Here is an 18,197-nt window from a genome sequence, read left to right on the forward strand (position 1 = left end):
TCAGTAATGGTAATCTTGCTAGGATTATCAATATACAATGGCTCTGTTCTGTATCTGCACCCAGGCATTCATTTTGACAAACATTTGTTTTTCCATTAAAAACAGGACAGGTGTTTTGTTGTTTGTGATCAGACTGTCAGCTGTATGTGTGTGTAAAATACAAAACAAAAAAATTACATAGAAAATAATTGGAAGTGCAATGGTTTAGAATTACTGGACTCCATTATCACATACACAATAATATACCAGTGGTATGAAAGAGCTGTTGAGAAGTCTCTCCATGTTCATGTTCAGTCCACCTGGGAAGAGTGAAAGGTTTGGTGACAGCATTTTGTTTTTCTTTACTGGAAACCAAAAATCGTTTTTTTGACAAACCCAAGTTCGGGAACAAACAACAGCCTAAGAGGATGCTATACTCTTGGTAAATTTTGTCCACTGTTAAACCTGTAAATCTGTTCCCGAATCATTTATATTGTGTACTCTCTTTTTTCAGATTTTCATATGTGCTTCATTAATCTGTTATGTGCATTTTGTTATTATTATTATTATTATTATTATTATTATTATTATTATTATTATTATTATTATTATTATTATTTTATCCAAATACAAACATTCCTCACTTTGGTAGGCAATATATAAAATTAGGATATTAATTAAATATTAAGATTTTTTCAATATGGGCTCTGTTAAAAGCTGCTATATGATTCCTAGTGACATATAACAAAAAATATATATATAAAAAAAAATCTCCTTTTGAACCACTTAATCAATTCTCAAAGTGAGAAACCATGTAATGTCAACAATTCTAATAAAGAGTATTTAAAATATGTTTAAAGAAACAAGTAGTTTACCATAGTATACACAGCCCATATAACTAACTTTTTTCTTTGGTATATAAAGTCTCTTAAAAACAGACAAATATATGGAAACTGTACAATAACTCTTGAATATTATTTTTCTTTACATTTAATGTAATACTATTTAATTGCTGATGTATTTACATGTTATATTACTCTGCATTACTAATAATCACTCTGAATAACACAATATCCACAGGAAGTAGAGCCCAAAATTCATTTGAATTGATAAATGTGATTCTACATTGGGAAGGATGGAAGGAAGAGGAATATTGATGATGTTTCTCAGCACTGACATTTTGATTGGTGGAGCTGTGTCCTTGGAATACTTTGAAAACCTTTAAACATGAAGAAGAAGAAGAAGAAGAAAGATAAATGCAGCAATACACTTTCTTTATAAAAAATATATACTGTCTGCACTTTTTTGGCTTTGTAACTTAAATGGAAAACAAATCCTATCAGTTATACAATGTTATTTATACATAGTAGAACATACATATAAGTTACAGGCAAAGCAGTTTATTAAACTGGATTTATTTACTCCAAATGAAAGGATTTTATTTTGCTTTTTTACAACTCCTAAACCAGCAAGATGTTATGGAAACTCATCATTTATTCAATCAATTACTTTCAACTGTAGTATTCCTCCCAGCATATCCTCTTCACACCGACAATCACTACATACACTGTAAGACTGGAATTATATCACCAGTTTATATTCATTTGTAGGCAAACATACATACATAAGAAATAAGGCTCTAATATGTTGACACATCTTAGTTGTCTATTTGCTCAACCAATCCCATATATTGCTGCAGCTTTGAGGCCAGACAGACACTACCCAGTTGGGAAGACTGGAAGACATTCATCAATCTTCAGTACTACTGACTCTGGTATGGGTTGAAAAGGGTCAAACCACAAACAGATCATTCAATTCAGGCTTTAGGGGAAGACAAGAGGTGAAGAAACCTCTAGAGAAATGTAAAGGTCTGCTGAGTTCACTCTGCAGTTACATAGGGATTGTCACCCAAACCCTATTTCTGTAATGCATTTTAATATACAAGAGAAAAGAAGAAGACGTCAAGCACACAACAACACTTTAAAGATGACAGATTTAGACAACACATATAATGAATCACCTCTTCTGTTCTCTCATATCGTCAGTGATTTAATCTGTATGACGTGGATGACTGATCGGTGTCAAGGATCGATTTAAATGACTGTGATGACGGTAGTTCGCCTATGAAAGCAAAATGATTAAGTAAAATTGTTGAAGGATTTTGATTTATTTCTCCTATTATTATTATTATTATTATTATTATTATTATTATTATTATTATTATTATTATTATTATTATTATTATTATTACTACATATCAGGGGCGGACTGGGACCATAAAACGGCTCTGGACTTCTACCAAGGTGGGCGACAGCTGGTGAAGTCTGGGTACCAATAAAGTGCAGTGCGGTCCATTGGGGGGGTGGGGGGTTGTGTTGGCAATGTCGGTTCTGGGTGCCGACGAAATGCGTAGCCATCATTAAGCTGTGAACCAAGCTCTCTCTCTGTACTTATCTTCTTTTTGTACAGTTCTTGGCTGCAATTTGGATAGCAGTTATTTTTGACATGCAATATTGAAATGTCAATATTAAAATCTAAATCTAAATTTAGTTGGAGGAAAAAAAAACTGAATTAACATATTGTATTTCTTTTTTTGTGCTGGAACAAGCACGGGGGAGAGAGAGAGAGAGAGAGAGAGAGAGAGAGAGAGAGACGCTATAATCGTGCAGTCTGGTGTTCTGTATCTGCACTTCTTCTCAACAGTAGTCTGATGATGTGATTAACAGCAATTATGCAAAGTAAAGCTTTATCTATCTTAATCTGAATTGGCAATATATCTGTTGAAGTCTCAAGGTGTTTTTTTTTTTGTTTGTTTTTTTACTTCATATGAAAAATCTGATACTTCCATCCTCTGAGAAGCCGGTCTTCACCTGGTTTGCACCTGCGGGCGGTACCCTTGCCCGGATCATCCATGCCCTCCTCCTGGCCTATCAGGGACGGGCTTCATCTCTGTGTCTGCAGCTGAGGAGACAGGCTGAGTGGAGAGGCTGAACTCTTTATCCGGCGGCAGCACGGTTTTGGGAGCACCAAGGACAGCTTGCGTTTCACCTGTGCTGGACCTTTGATGGGGACGTCCACACCTCTTGGGAAAAATGCCTGTCATGAAAGGATTACTAGCCCCTCAAAATACATTTCTGGACACCATAGCGACACGTTTTGACGGCACACGTAAGTCTTGGGTTTTCCTTTTTGTATAGGACTTGTAAGTTGTGTTCCCATGGCATGGACACGCTGGTGTGAAGTTTGGCTGCAGGGAGAATCGAGTGCACTTTACTGGCTGCAAACAAAGGGCCATCGTGTAAAGTGGGCAAGTGTGGTGTCGAGATAAATGCGACATAATGAATGACAGGAAAGTCATTTATGAGGGGTTTGCCATTCCCAATATCACCCCATTGATGAATACAGCTACACAATTGAACTTACATCTCTCTCTCTCTCCCTCTCTCTCTCTCTGTCTCTCTCTCTTTCTTGAACTGACTTCAAAATAGATTTAAATGTACTCTCGATGCTTTTTCCAGCTGTGTCTCATGTACAAACTGTGAAGGTGGCAGAGATGACTTCTTTATCTTCTATATATATGATTGTTCTGTATAAACATGTGATGAGATTTTATTTTTTGTCTAGTAAAAGGGGCGTTTGACAGCAGTCCTCTGCTTAGTAGAGTTTACATGTCTCACTTCAACTTTTCGCATAAATTAAATCGACAAAATAAAACACAAAAACAGTCGGTACCTTGGACAGCGACTACCTTCAGTATAAGGAGTTTCCGAAACTGGTCGTCCGCTGTACTCCTGTAATACTATCTGCCTTTCAAAAGGAAAGATCGGCTACTAAGAGCTAATGTCTTGCCAAAAATACTTCTTAAATATAGAAAACATCTGGTTGTGGTTTGAAATTAGGTGAGAGACAGGTGCTCGTGTTTCTTTAAAAGAAGAACAGCCTGGAAATTGAATTTGCTATAGCGTCCATGTGCTTGTTTTGTTGTCTTTTATATTACACACTGTTGTCTGGAGTTTCCATGTTGTGGAGACATGTGTAACAACACTCAAATACATCGATACGAGGTGTAATATTTTGCTAGTTTTATTTTGTTTTAGTATAAATCTGATTTTCCTTCCAAATCGTTTTCTCTGTCGAGGTGATTTGAATATCACTATGATCTACTTGTTGTTGTTGTTGTTGTTGTTGTTGTTGTTGTTGTTGTTGTTGTTGTTGTTGTTGTTGTTGTTGTGTGTGTGTGTGTGTGTTAACAAATCATAAAACATGTAATGCTCAATAATTGAATGTGTGAATGTAAAATATATTTTGAGGCTATAGCAAGCATTTATGACAATTTTACTACCAATTTGTAGAGGAGGTGATGCATCCTTTAATGGGGTTTGAATTCATAATTAATGACAGGAAACAAGCAAAATAGAAAAACTACCCAATGTAATTTAAAATAGATGTCAACATTTGAGCAGTGCCAATAGGCAGTCCGGCCATGTTTATGTTCATCTGTGTGGAATGTGGAACCAGTAAATAGCAATTAGTTGTCACTACATATTGACGAAGCCATTAAATACATGTCAGTATTTGATTACACTGACCATGATTATGTTTTTCATTCCACTTCACCTGCATGATTATAAGCATGTCTGTAACATCAACACATTTCCCACGACCATCGAAATCAGGGTGCATGTTTTTCTTTTCATAAAAGGAGTGTGATCCATCCCATGACAAGGAGAACTGGGTTCATAACAGTTTAAGTAGTTCAGTAATAGTTGTACACGATTCTTCATTACACAAGACACAGTGGTCACTAATTTTACTGTACATGAACAAAAATAGTGTTATGTGGTATGAGACTCACATGGTTCTTTATTGTTCTTCGAGGACTTCACTCTGTAAAGATTTTGAGACAATAATGTAAGCCCACTTTTTATTCAGGTACCTATTAATCATATCTGTTCATGTTTCAGACCATTGTTAGTGTTTCAGACTACATTTGTTCCCATATATGACACCAGTATTGTGAAAAATGTGATAAACTGCATGGAAAGACAGAAAGGAAGAAAAAGGTTTAACAGATCTGCTGTCAGACACTTGCTGTTCTATCACTATTTTCTCAAACTGCTGCTGGAGAAACATTATTCATTCATGAAGCCATGCATGTACAATAACCCCCAAAACAAATGTATACCTGCAGCACTATATCAAATACTGTCTGTTGTGATGTTTTCTCTATAGTGATGAAAAAGGATTTTAGCAGAAAACATGACTTTTTATAGTATGTGATATGGAATTCTTCTAAAGAATTTTCCATTTGCTACAATATTACATTTTAATTAGAATATAATATGTTTTAAAGCAAAGTAGTAGAAGAAGCAAAATGTGCTGTTGCTTTATGAAAGGCAATAAACAACAAGATTGCCTTTTGTTAAGGGAGAGCAGATTTTGTCAAAAGTTTAATTCTTGGTCGCAAGGCTCCTTGATGACATTGTGTCCGATGTGTGCCTTGGTAAGTATAAAATAAAAGCAACCTTCTGACAAATCCTAGTATTACTGATTTTTATATTATGGAATATATAATATCACACAGAAAATTAATATAATTATTTTTTAGATCTGCCACTGTATATTTTTTAAATTAAATTAAGTTTGAAAATATTTATTCATCAATATTTATTTTTTAGAAAGCAATTTCTAGCACCATTAGGTCTGCTTGACAGTGTATCAGTGCATTTTTAGAAAACTGAGGTGAAAGTATCCTACCATTTTAAATTCTTCGGCGGTGTATTGCAGACTTGTTTTTCTTGAACATCCTTAATTGAAGTTTCAGCTACATGTGTTGCTAAACAATTTACATGAAATGTAACGGGTCATAATCATGAACAGTTCTTCCACATCTAGAATATTCGAACTTACTTTTATGCTTCAGTACTGTCCATCCTAATTTAACCTGTGAATATATATATATACACTCACCTAAAGGATTATTAGGAACACCAGACTAATACTGTGTTTGACCCCCTTTCGCCTTCAGAACTGCCTTAATTCTACGTGGCATTGATTCAACAAGGTGCTGAAAGCATTCTTTAGAAATGTTGGCCCATATTGATAGGATAGCATCTTGCAGTTGATGGAGATTTGTGGGATGCACATCCAGGGCACGAAGCTCCCGTTCCACCACATCCCAAAGATGCTCTATTGGGTTGAGATCTGGTGACTGTGGGGGCCAGTTTAGTACAGTGAACTCATTGTCATGTTCAAGGAACCAATTTGAAATGATTCGACCTTTGTGACATGGTGCATTATCCTGCTGGAAGTAGCCATCAGAGGATGGGTACATGGTGGTCATAAAGGGAAGGACATGGTCAGAAACAATGCTCAGGTAGGCCGTGGCATTTAAACGATGCCCAATTGGCACTAAGGGGCCTAAAGTGTGCCAAGAAAACATCCCCCACACCATTACACCACCACCACCAGCCTGCACAGTGGTAACAAGGCATGATGGATCCATGTTCTCATTCTGTTTACGCCAAATTCTGACTCTACCATCTGAATGTCTCAACAGAAATCGAGACTCATCAGACCAGGCAACATTTTTCCAGTCTGTCCAATTTTGGTGAGCTTGTGCAAATTGTAGCCTCTTTTTCCTATTTGTAGTGGAGATGAGTGGTACCCGGTGGGGTCTTCTGCTGTTGTAGCCCATCCGCCTCAAGGTTGTACGTGTTGTGGCTTCACAAATGCTTTGAAGCATACCTCGGTTGTAACAAGTGGTTATTTCTGTCAAAGTTGCTCTTCTATCAGCTTGAATCAGTCGGCCCATTCTCCTCTGACCTCTAGCATCAACAAGGCATTTTCGCCCACAGGACTGCCGCATACTGGATGTTTTTCCCTTTTCACACCATTCTTTGTAAACCCTAGAAATGGTTGTGCGTGAAAATCCCAGTAACTGAGCAGATTGTGAAATACTCAGACCGGCCCGTCTGGCACCAACAACCATGCCACGCTCAAAATTGCTTAAATCACCTTTCTTTCCCATTCAGACATTCAGTTTGGAGTTCAGGAGATTGTCTTGACCAGGACCACACCCCTAAATGCATTGAAGCAACTGCCATGTGATTGGTTGGTTAGATAATTGCATTCATGAGAAATTGAACAGGTGTTCCTAATAATCCTTTAGGTGAGTGTATATATATATATAAAATATATTTATATTAAAAAGTAGTTCACCTCCAAGTTTAATGTTAGGCACAGAATGATTCTTCTGACTTCCCTCAAATCGTTTTTTATGATCTAAGCCAAGGTTTACGTCTGTCTCACTAGAGAATAAAAATGGTTTTTTTGGTCAGATCTCCCATTATAACATGATTTGTTCATCCACCCTCTAATGGACTTGGTATGCACGTTTAGGCTTTACTTATTTATTTATTGATTGAGCTTTAATGCACTGGCTGTAGCACACCTGTTTATCCTTATTTCCATTCTTTGCCTTTCTCATCTGTCTATTTAGGTCAACTGGCTCTTTTTTGTTGTTGATTATGGTACTGCTTCAAAAACTATGCTATACAGAGGATCATTCCAGCTTTATATAGTTGGAGGGCTAAGCTTTTGATTGGTAGATCCCATGGTAGTATTTGATGACTCCTCCTCCAGGTTATTCATTTCAGTCCATACAACAAATCTTCTGTATAATTTTGAATCATTATTGTCCAGGAAAGTCCATTTCTGATCAAGTTTTACATTCTTGACAGAGGGTTTTGGGGCAAAACATCCTAATATATTTTGGAACCCATCCATCCCTCAATTCTAACAAGGTCACCAGGACTGAAGGATGATACATTCATCTAGAATGGTGTTTTTCTTCACACAAGCTTTACTTTTTTCACAACAAATATATAGGCCTCCTACTGGTCTCCATCAGGCAAGATTCAACAACTTCAATTGTTTTTGGCAAATTATGTTTTTAATAATTATGATACTTAACAGTGAGATACGCAATCATTATCATTGTAATGGAATCATAGGGCTCATTAAGTATGAGACAGTTAACTACTTGGCTGTTAAGTTTATAATAAGGCAACATAGATGCATGTTTGGGTGGAGAATGGCAGAACTCGATTGTTTGGTTTTATTATTTTACTGGTGCCGAATAATAGTTGAATTCAGACCTCAAAATGTATCAAAGGCTAACATAATTGAAAAAGATCGACAAACATCATCATCATGAAAGTCAACTGGCATTTAGGCAAAGGGTCCAGCAGCATAGACATGTAAAACATCAGCTAGAAAGGCAACCTTTATCCCTCTTTCCAGTTTATGTTCTTTTATATAGTGAATCAATTTGATTGACAGAATTAGAACTCCAAATTCAACCTCATATTCTCTTTTGAAGTGTAAGCCCTTTTTAAAAAATTCCTCTCAATTGTTTCCTTCAATGACTAGGTCACATCAAAATTGTCTCTTTAAGTCTTTATGTGTTAAAAATAGAACTGTGCGAGGTCCTAACCCAGTGAGATCAGAATGGGGGGAGGAGGTACAATATTCACCAGTGCTGTTGAATATTTACCTGATTGTTTTTCACTGAAGAGATTAATTAGAATTCTGCACACTGATTGGTCAAGGTCACCATGTGAGATTTCATTGTCCATGTTAAACTTTCTTAGTGCATACAAGCAATGGTTTAAAGTGGCATGGGTAGAGTCTGTTCTGACTTACACTCAGATCAAGATGTGTTACTCTCAGGAAAGAGCTGTCAGAAAGTAAAATAAATGGCTAGCCGATAATCAAAGTTGAAAGTACAAACAAGCCACCTTTAGGAATATAATTTCCTTCACAGAAAAAAGTAGGGCAGCATCTGTTTTAGTATCCTGACACCCATTTGAATACCCTAGGAAGCCTGTGGTTTAAAGTAATCTATGGAGGAATCATGGCTGCAGAGACAGGCACTCCAGGAGACACTCCTACAGACACAGCTATTCTTTCTCAGCTTCATATCCCAGGGTTGTCATATAAAATGGTCACTTGGAAATTGTGCTGGCTTCCTCCCTTCTTTACAGGTAGCAGAAGATCAAGACAACAATTGCCATTTGACCTTAAGTCTCCTTTCAATGCATTTAATGTGGCTTCATTCCCACTTAAGTCACTCATTAGTAAATGCCTTTTGCAAGTACTAAAGAGAGGAAAGAAAGCCTAAAAAGCCATAATGAGATTAGTCCATCTACTTTCTAACAACTACACCCTTATTTAATAACAATTTCAGTGTCACATGTAACACTTGTTTATGCATTTCTGGAGAAACAGTTGAAAATGATAGGTCTGAAATTTAAAGTAAAAATAAATGAATGGATTAAACACCACATAAATCAAACACAATAATGTATCATGTATCATGTTAAAACTGACCAATGCACTGTCTATGTTTATGTTTTATTAAGGGACACATTACAACAACAAGTAAAATAAACAGAATTACATTTTAATTTTAATTAATTTAATTTTAATTAAATTTCTATATGAGCAGCGTTGTTGTTGGTATTGGAGGCACAATTTAGGTAGCTAAAATGATTTATTTTATTGTGTTTTCATTTCAGAAATCAAAAGAGTAGAAAATAATACAAAGACTATGTGTCACTCCATGTATCTAGTGTTGGACATAAGGCTCAACTCCATTGCTTAGTGGTGTGTCAGATTACAGGCACATAAGCGCCTAACCAAATTTTCTTTAAATATGAAATCCTATATTGACAAATGGATTTCTTTCTGCCCTTAAAGGGGACCTTTGTAACAAGGGTCATTGAACACAACAAGGCAAGTTACAGCTTGAGAATTTTTCTGTTTTAACTTAATGGCTGTGTGGATGCACAGTTTGCAGTCAATGTGGTTCTCACATCAGCATCAAAGTGTGGCAAAGATTCAGAGGAGCAGTATTATAGATGCCTGATACATCAGACAATTCATACATCATGTCACAGCTGTTTGTTGTGCCAATGAGGATTTTTGTAGTGGCTAAAACAGAGATCAGTTTTGTTTAAGTGTATGTGAAACTGAGCAATAAAACAATAAAAAGGCAATAAAAAGGCAATACAACAGGAATCCTTTTTATTGTGTTTCCTGGGTGGCACAGTGGATTAGTGGTTAGTGCTGCTGCCTTACAGATCGCAGGAACAAGGTTTGATTTCTGTCCTTGGGTGTATGCCTGTTTGGAGTATGTGTTATTTTCCCCTGTGGCCTCGTGGGTTTTCACCGGGTGCTCTGGTTTCCTCCCACATCCCAAAGTCATGCTACTTAGGTTGATTAGTTTAGTTTATTGGATTAGTTTAGCTGTTTGCTTCTACTTCTCACTATTTGGCATGCGGGTCTAATTATATTAAGCATTTCTGCAGCATTGTAGAACATTTGTGTTCTTTGTGTAGCTTTATAAATAGATTTTTGTGCATTCTGTCATTGTGTCAATTCTTGCCCATTGGAAATTTTGCACATGAAAAGTGAAGCTTATGTCAAGAATAATGTCAAGCCCACTGTGAAGCATGGAGGTGGATCCCTTTTCCCTGGTGCCCTTGTTAGAATTGAGGGATGAATAGAATCTGAAATAGACCGTCTGAAGCACACATCCAATTCTGAGAAAATGCAATAAGTATAATTTCTTGGGGATTGCATTTTGACTGTGCAGTTTTCCTTTTCCTCTTAGATATGAATTGTTCCTGCTGACCTGCATCTCATCTATACTACTGGTGTGCGTACGTTTGTATTGCATCAAATGGTTGAGGGCTCAGAAAACTGAAGTTGTCTTTCAAGTCCAGAATAACACCTGAAGGGGTCTGTGGAAAGTTGTGGCTGCTGGAGATATTATGATAGTTCAGATCAAAGCTACCATTTGGCTTCCATCCGCACGCTGTCACTCAGGCTACCCCAGCACATGGATATACTTCCTCTTTTGCCTTTTACTGGATTTGTTTTGTTGTGCAAAGTGCCAATTTCAGACCTTACAGTGGTTGCTTTCTATGAAGTATTTGTTACTAATTGCTTGCTCAAATTTATTAATAATATCCATAATATCAATATATATATTTTTTTACAACATGGGTCTCTGTGCTGGTATTTTCTTTAGGATTTCACAGGTTTGCCCAGTAGCCCTTAAGAGAGACTTCAGACTCCAGCAATATCCTGCACTTTATTCAATTCAACACATTTCAGAACTCAATGAAGCATTTTAGGGTTGGTATGTCTGGACATTTACATGCAGTGGGGACTGTGATTGCGAAGGTGAACCATCTGGTTTGCAAGCTTCTCCTCTGGGCTCAGCCTTGCTTGTGCTTGATCAGAACAGTTCACATCCCAGGTTTATGCAACACAGCAGCAGACTTCCTTTCCAGGGAGGTCCCCTGACCTCTGAGTGGCACATTCATCTGCAGGTGGTGTAGTGCATTTGGGACAGGTACAGCAGGGTAGGCATAGATCTCTTCACATCGCAAGAGTCCATTCATTGCCCAGTATGGTTCCAGACCTGGCCGGCCTGCTAATGATTGGCACGCTGGCCCACAGGTTGCCGCACAGCCCCCTTAATGCATTTCCTCACTTCCCACTCCTAGGCAGCCTACCCTGCGGATAGACCTCCTGTCTCAAGCACACAAGATGCTGTGGAACCCAGACCCAGCTCTGTACCAGCTGTCGTGGTGACTTGATTAATCCAGTGTGCAAGAGCTCCTTCTACGAGGTCATAGTACTTGTCCCACTGGCAGAGCTTCCAGACATGGTGTCTGGACAGAGGACATGAACCTGTCACTGGCTCCATGGTGTTGATATTGCAATTCTTGCAAGAGCTGTTGGATGTTGGCAAGATTCTATGCCTGCTCAAAGAGTATGTGGTGTCCATTTCCACTTGTCATGTCCTCATTGATAGTGAGTTGCAGTTCCTGAAGGGAACAAGAACCGCTTCACCTAGTCGAGTTGAATCTTCATATTGTTAAAAGACCAAGCTTCTGCTGGCCATTGTGTTCGTGTGGCAACTTGAGGTGTAACTTCATCCTGGGCCCTGTTTCAAGGGACCCACCTGACTAACAATTGTGCTGCAGCGAGTGTCTCCTCACACTTTTATGTGTTTTTTTAGACTTAAAGTGATGGGCTCAGTTTCCTGTATTGGGAATCTGGTGCTGGCTTCAGTTGACCTGAGGTAACCTACTTGGTGCCTGCTCCTGGCTTCTGTTGTGTTTTTGCCGGTGATTGAGTCTCAGGGGTTCCTGTCTCTGGCCTTGGCCTATGGTGGTGTGCAGGTCCTCCGACCTGGGTGGAGGTCTCTTGTTCTAGTAGGCTACAGGCCTTAGATGTCCCTGGGCCGGTTAGCTGCCTCTTGTCATTGTTTGGCCTATATGGCTCTTGTTCCTGATTTTGACTATTCAGTCCCTTAGTGGCACCCTGCCCCCCTACATTGTTCTCTATATATTGTACCCAGTCTCACATCCTTGTAGGCTACAGGCCTCGGGCATGGCTTTCCTGGGCCCTGTCGATAGTACCTTTGGGTGTTATTCTCCACTTGAAAGATAACAATAGATTTAAAAAGACAATAACACCCAAAGTTGTGAGGTTATGTTCCAGGCAAAAGAAAAAGTAGATCTGTGTGCTGGGCTGGTTGAAGCAGGCAAGGGGGAGGGCTTACATGAGTGACAGCACATGGAGGCCTATTGGCAGATTTCATATTACATTTTTCATGAAATCTGCTGCAAACTTCCTATTGACCCCTTTGGGTATTATCTCTTTTTCAGATAACTGGAGTTGCATACACAACCTATCATTCACAAAATCTATAGACCTCGATACAGAAAACAAGCATCCATAAGCACAAGCTGTAGGGCTTCTATATGAATGGTAGCATATTCCTGCTGAGATGTTAATGAACCTATTACAAGGCTACGGTATATATATATATACACCAGCCATTACTTCCACCTCATTATTTTAAGGAAATAAAAACAAGCATAAAATATGGGAAGTGATAATGGGCAGAAAAGAGGCTCTTTGGATGGGAAATTTAAATCTAATTAAAAGTGTTCTGATTTTATTTTCTGTGGAATTCTTCTTTTATGTTTGGAAAACTGCAGTATCCATAGTTTGCAATAGGATAGACCCTTTATTAGTACTGTGTGTGTGTACACATGTATTTGTGCTTCCTATTTGCTGGATAAAAATGTGATACCACATTGTACAGTACAGTACAATAGGTTTTGGTTCAAAACAGGAAGAAAGAATCATGACTGTGAATTTAGAGCAATACTCCAAGGAGGACATCTGGATTGTTACTGTAATGTTAGGCAGTAACACATTCTTTGATTGACAGCTGTATGTTTAATAATTAAGGTACTCTGGTTTGAGTATTTTATATTCTGCTACCTTATGAATAATTCAATTTACAATTGACTGGACATTTGAAACAACACAGTTGTACAACCACTACCTGATATAAATGATTCATGCTCTCCACTTTCCTAAACTGTACAAATCTATCCTACATGCATAAAGTGTACATAAAACACTAGGTGTGGTGACCATTACATTCATTAAAGAAAGAGTGAGGCAAAAGTATAATAATAAAAAATGTTAATCTCATCTTTTAGACACAAAAGAAAAAATAATAGGTCTAGGTGGCCACTGGACTGCATTGTTAGTGAACTCCCTGAGGGTAACACTTTTCCTCGGCACAGTTTAATGAGTCCCCTTTAGATTTGAAGAGAAGTATCTATTTTTATCCGGCCATTGATTAAAGAGAAGCCAGATTACCTTATGGAATTTTTATGTCTCTTGAATCTAATATCCCTTTAAATCACTGTCTGTTTTAAAAATATCCACAGAAATCTGTGTCTTAAAAAAACATTAATGTCTGATGAAGGCAAGCGCCTAATAGCTGAGCTGAAGAGAAAATGCTGTGGCTGTAGGCTAGTAACTAATGTTTGTGATCTTAATTTACTGCAATATATCTATCGAGTGCAATTTTATTAGTGCTGTCCCACCAGTTTCTTCTATTCCTGGTAGCAAAAGAAAAAAAGGAGGTGCTTTGAAGAAAACTCTTTATATATTTTTAAATATTAATGTAATATTTTTAAATGTATATTTTATTTTTATTGCACTACATGTGTAATATGGTAGGCCTATATTTATAGTTTCCCATCAGTATTTAGAAAGCGAGTAAATAACAGAATAGGAGCCTTCTATTTTTTAATCACCTACCATACCTCTAGACTTACTCAAATTATTTAACAGCGGAGGTTTGTGTCTAATTACCTGTTATACATTCTGCCACCATGTAATAATGTGACACAATTTGTTCTCAATAATTAGACAACAACAAAGCTATTATTTTAATTATGAAACAACTGTATTAAAGCTGTGGTTCAGGAAATCGAACTATAAAACAATGTATCACTCATGCTATTGACAGCCAAAATTGCTCCCATATATGCCAAAAATCACTGTTTTTGAGTATATACTCAAAATACTTTATTAAATATTGTATTTATTTTTTAAAGGAAATGTGTGTTTTTTTATTTGTTTAACCGTATTTAAATGTTTTAAACTATTCATATATTATCAATCCCTTGTTACAGTGTATGTTACGTCAGTGCAGATTGCTCATGTGAAGTTATTATGACAAACCCAGCACATATCAAATTTATATTTTGTGTTGCTTTTTAATTGTTTTCAAAATGTTCCTGATTTGTTTTGCATTTACATGTTAAAGGAATTATTTGGGGACTATTTCCACTCTGTGATTAGTTCATTTGTAGAAGCAATATTCTTATCAGTTTGCACACTTTTTGAATGGATGCATTGATTATTATCTAGCTATAGATGTGCCACATGTAAAACATATATATATATATATATATTTATCTGTGAAATTAGAGGGGAGTTGGGGGATAATGCTGAGGTAATGCTGTTTTCTAATCAGTTCAAATGGAAAGTTCAAATTAGAACAACAACGAGAGAGAGAGAGAGAGAGAGAGAGAGAGAGAGAGAGAGAGAGAGAGAGAGAGTAAGAGGCCAGTCGACATCTGATAAGCTACACAGGGGAGCCACCCTTTACGGTACTGATAGCACATCTTCTTTTGGTGCCCACTACGCTGAATATAAACCTGCCTCATTTTGCTGCTTTTATTCAAAGGCCTGTGAAATTAATCAAGTGTGTCACACATTCCAGGAATTCTTTGAAAATACTTTTTTTAAAATATGTGATTACAAACACTAAATATACCCCAGCTAAATCACTTTCATCACCAGCCAATATGGTGTCTAATATGAAATAAACAATTAGGACCAAGTTAAATTTGGATTCTGTTTACTTCTGTTTAAAGGGTGTGCCCCTGTTGAATTTGGGCTAATAGGACTCTTGTTTATGTTAATATAATTATTATTACTATTAAACTAAAAGGGGGGTAAATGTTGACTTGGTCCATCTCAGCAAGTGAGATTTCAAAAGAACTGCGGAAAATGTGTTTTGGGATTTAATCTGTAGTATTGTAACTTCAAGAGAATTAGACCTAGAAATGTGGCATTAGTTACTGATGTTTAAAATCCAGGCATCCCAGTTGGGGGCTGCTGCAGAAGTGATATGCAAATGAGAATTGCAAAATCCGTTTAGGGACACCGGCGCAAATTAGCCAGGTTTCTGGTTGATTGTTGTTTGGGCTCCTCGCGGCGAAACCTGCTGTGTTTGGGAACAAGATGGCTGCAGCTGTGGCTCGGGCTGGGGTTTGGTAGAGTTGCACACGATCCCTGGGCTCTGCAATGAAGAGACACCGGCACACAAATTCAGATTCCTGCGGTTGTTTTTTTGCTGATCTAGCCAAATGACAAAGGAACTTGCAGAGCACATCAGTTTGAACATCGCTTAATTATGCATCGCAAACACAACACTTCATCTGGGTTCTTGTTTATTTATTTATTAAGATAGTAGCTACTTTCTCTGTGCATGCTTGACAGCTGTCAGAATATACACATATCAGGAGGATCTAACTACAAAGGTGATATACCTACTTTTTCTCCACACGGAGCATGGTCATTATCTTCAGTCTCAACACCTCATCATTTTATTTGGAGATGAACTTGTGTTTACACTGTTAGCCAGCCTTGTTTGCACATTTTTAAATCCCGGAAAAGTGAAGTAATTTTTTCCAGACAACAGGATTTAAGATTGTACTCCTGTTAATTGTTCATCAACTTGATCATTTTGACTGGAAACAACCGCTGCCTCTTATCATTAATTGTATATCACCAACACAATGTCTAATCTGATTGATAGATATGACTTTAGTCTTATTTGGAGGCGAAAGGACAATTATACAAAAATCTATGTTTTTTCTGTTGCTAGAAGGTAAAAGGCATTCAAGAACCTTGTCATAAAAATCTAGTTCAGTCTGAGGGAAGCCTTTAGTTTACACTTGGGATGGGATTAAATTGATCACCATGGGAAAAGGTGAAATAAATGCTACCCTACCAAGTCGGCAGATGGAGGATATAGTTCTGTATGGGAAGACATAAATAGTTACAATACATAATAAAGCAGACTGGTGAAATTACTTTTAGGTTTGTTTACTTTTCTTGGAAGTGTTTTTTTATTTTTTTATTACTAAATAGTTAATCATTTACATTGTACAAGAAGCAGTTCTATTGTATTTTTGCCCCTGTATTGCAGGTTTTTTTATTGGTATATCTGAGCATTCAAAGCATCTTACTAGTATTATTCTCTTCAGTAAGGTAAGCTTTACACATTTCCTTGGCAAGTGGTTGTATGTGTTCAGCAATGGATTCTCAGTCACTTTGTTCAGATCCCCTAATACAGCTTTCAAATGGAGATCTCTATAAATGTCTTCACATGTGAGGCAAATGGATTTTGAGCTTTGCTACAGAGTAGCACACAGGGCAACTCACAATATAAGAACAAAAAATAAAACACACACACACAAAGTATTCTTCCATGCTCTTGTCCCAGTTTACACACATTCTGAAACTGGGGATGTACTGAAACTGTAGTTTAATATTTTTGGAGTGTTCCAATATGGGAAATCTCCTAATTGAATACCAAGTTTTTTTCTGTTTTACTCAATGTAGCTTTTATGACAGAACATTTGTAATAACCTATTCAGAATGTGGTAATGTGTTGTTGTTCTTAAAATAGTAATGCAAAATCAACATAATGAATTTCATGTCAATAGAGTGTATTTTATATGTAACGTACTAGCTGTAGTATTCACTTTAAACTAATACAATTTAGTTTGAGCTAGTCCAAACAAGATTAATGGTCATTGTAACCTGAAGATAGAGAAGTACCAAGGATGTATGACAGCTAATATTAGATAAACCTTTGTCATCCTAAATGTGTTTTTGTTTTAAAAACAAAAAAGTTATAGATGGTGACATGATCAAGATTTATTTTGTTGAAACTAGATGCAGTTTGTGCACTTTTTAAATGTTCTTTATTACTACCATTTCAAGGAAGATTAATGTGTTCATCTCCAGTTTTGCATCACATTTATTCATGGTTATGTTTATCTCCTGTCTGTACACCAAGTAAAGAACAAAATTGTTACGCATCCCAGTAAACCTCTGCAATCTAAATCATACCTTGGAGACAAGAAGACAATATTGTCACCACACTATCAAGTCATCAAAACACAATAGAGAGTGTATTTGCAAAACCACCCATCACTGCTTATCTGTTAGGGTAAAGACTCAGACTTTGTTCAATATCTTTTACTCCATAGGAAGATGTTACATGATCTAATTTCTATTCACTTCAGTCAATAAATACCACCTGCAATATGAGCTTCATGAATTCCATTACTACCTCTATATTGTTTATCACTAACATCTTAGAAGAGAGCATTGTTCTAGTGGGGATGAACACAGTATTATTATAGTTTAACCTTTGCCCTCTTACACATTGAAAACAAAGATCTTCAGTAAATGATGAAATTTTAGCATTAGCAACAGCAATTAATCTTGTTTTTACCTCACCCTCACAAAAATATATAAGCCTTTGATCTGTCTTGAAAATATCCTTATTTGCTATTTCCCTACTACATTGAAATTTGATAATTTACTTCATTTCTCCAAGCTAAAAGAAACATTAACACCAAATTGAATATGACAATTTAATTATTATATAATTACAGGCTTAAGTTTATCACAAGGGAAGTACATATTGACCTTCTTAATGAGAATTATTTTTTTATAACATT

General features: G+C 36.8%; 1 protein-coding gene across 1 annotated transcript in view; it reads left to right on the top strand.

Annotated features, from left to right (window-relative positions):
* Positions 1–2,986: 2,986 nt before the first annotated feature.
* The window catches only part of kcnh8 (potassium voltage-gated channel, subfamily H (eag-related), member 8), a 56,673-nt gene continuing 41,462 nt past the window's right edge, over positions 2,987–18,197 (top strand). Inside the window, exon 1 of the mRNA XM_066714565.1 lies at positions 2,987–3,147. Within this exon, the coding sequence (XP_066570662.1) occupies positions 3,072–3,147 (76 nt within the window). The 5' untranslated portion in view covers positions 2,987–3,071. The remainder of the gene's footprint in view (positions 3,148–18,197) is intronic.

This window comes from Amia ocellicauda, chromosome 10, assembly GCF_036373705.1.
Source record: "Amia ocellicauda isolate fAmiCal2 chromosome 10, fAmiCal2.hap1, whole genome shotgun sequence".
Taxonomy (NCBI): Eukaryota; Metazoa; Chordata; class Actinopteri; order Amiiformes; family Amiidae; genus Amia; species Amia ocellicauda.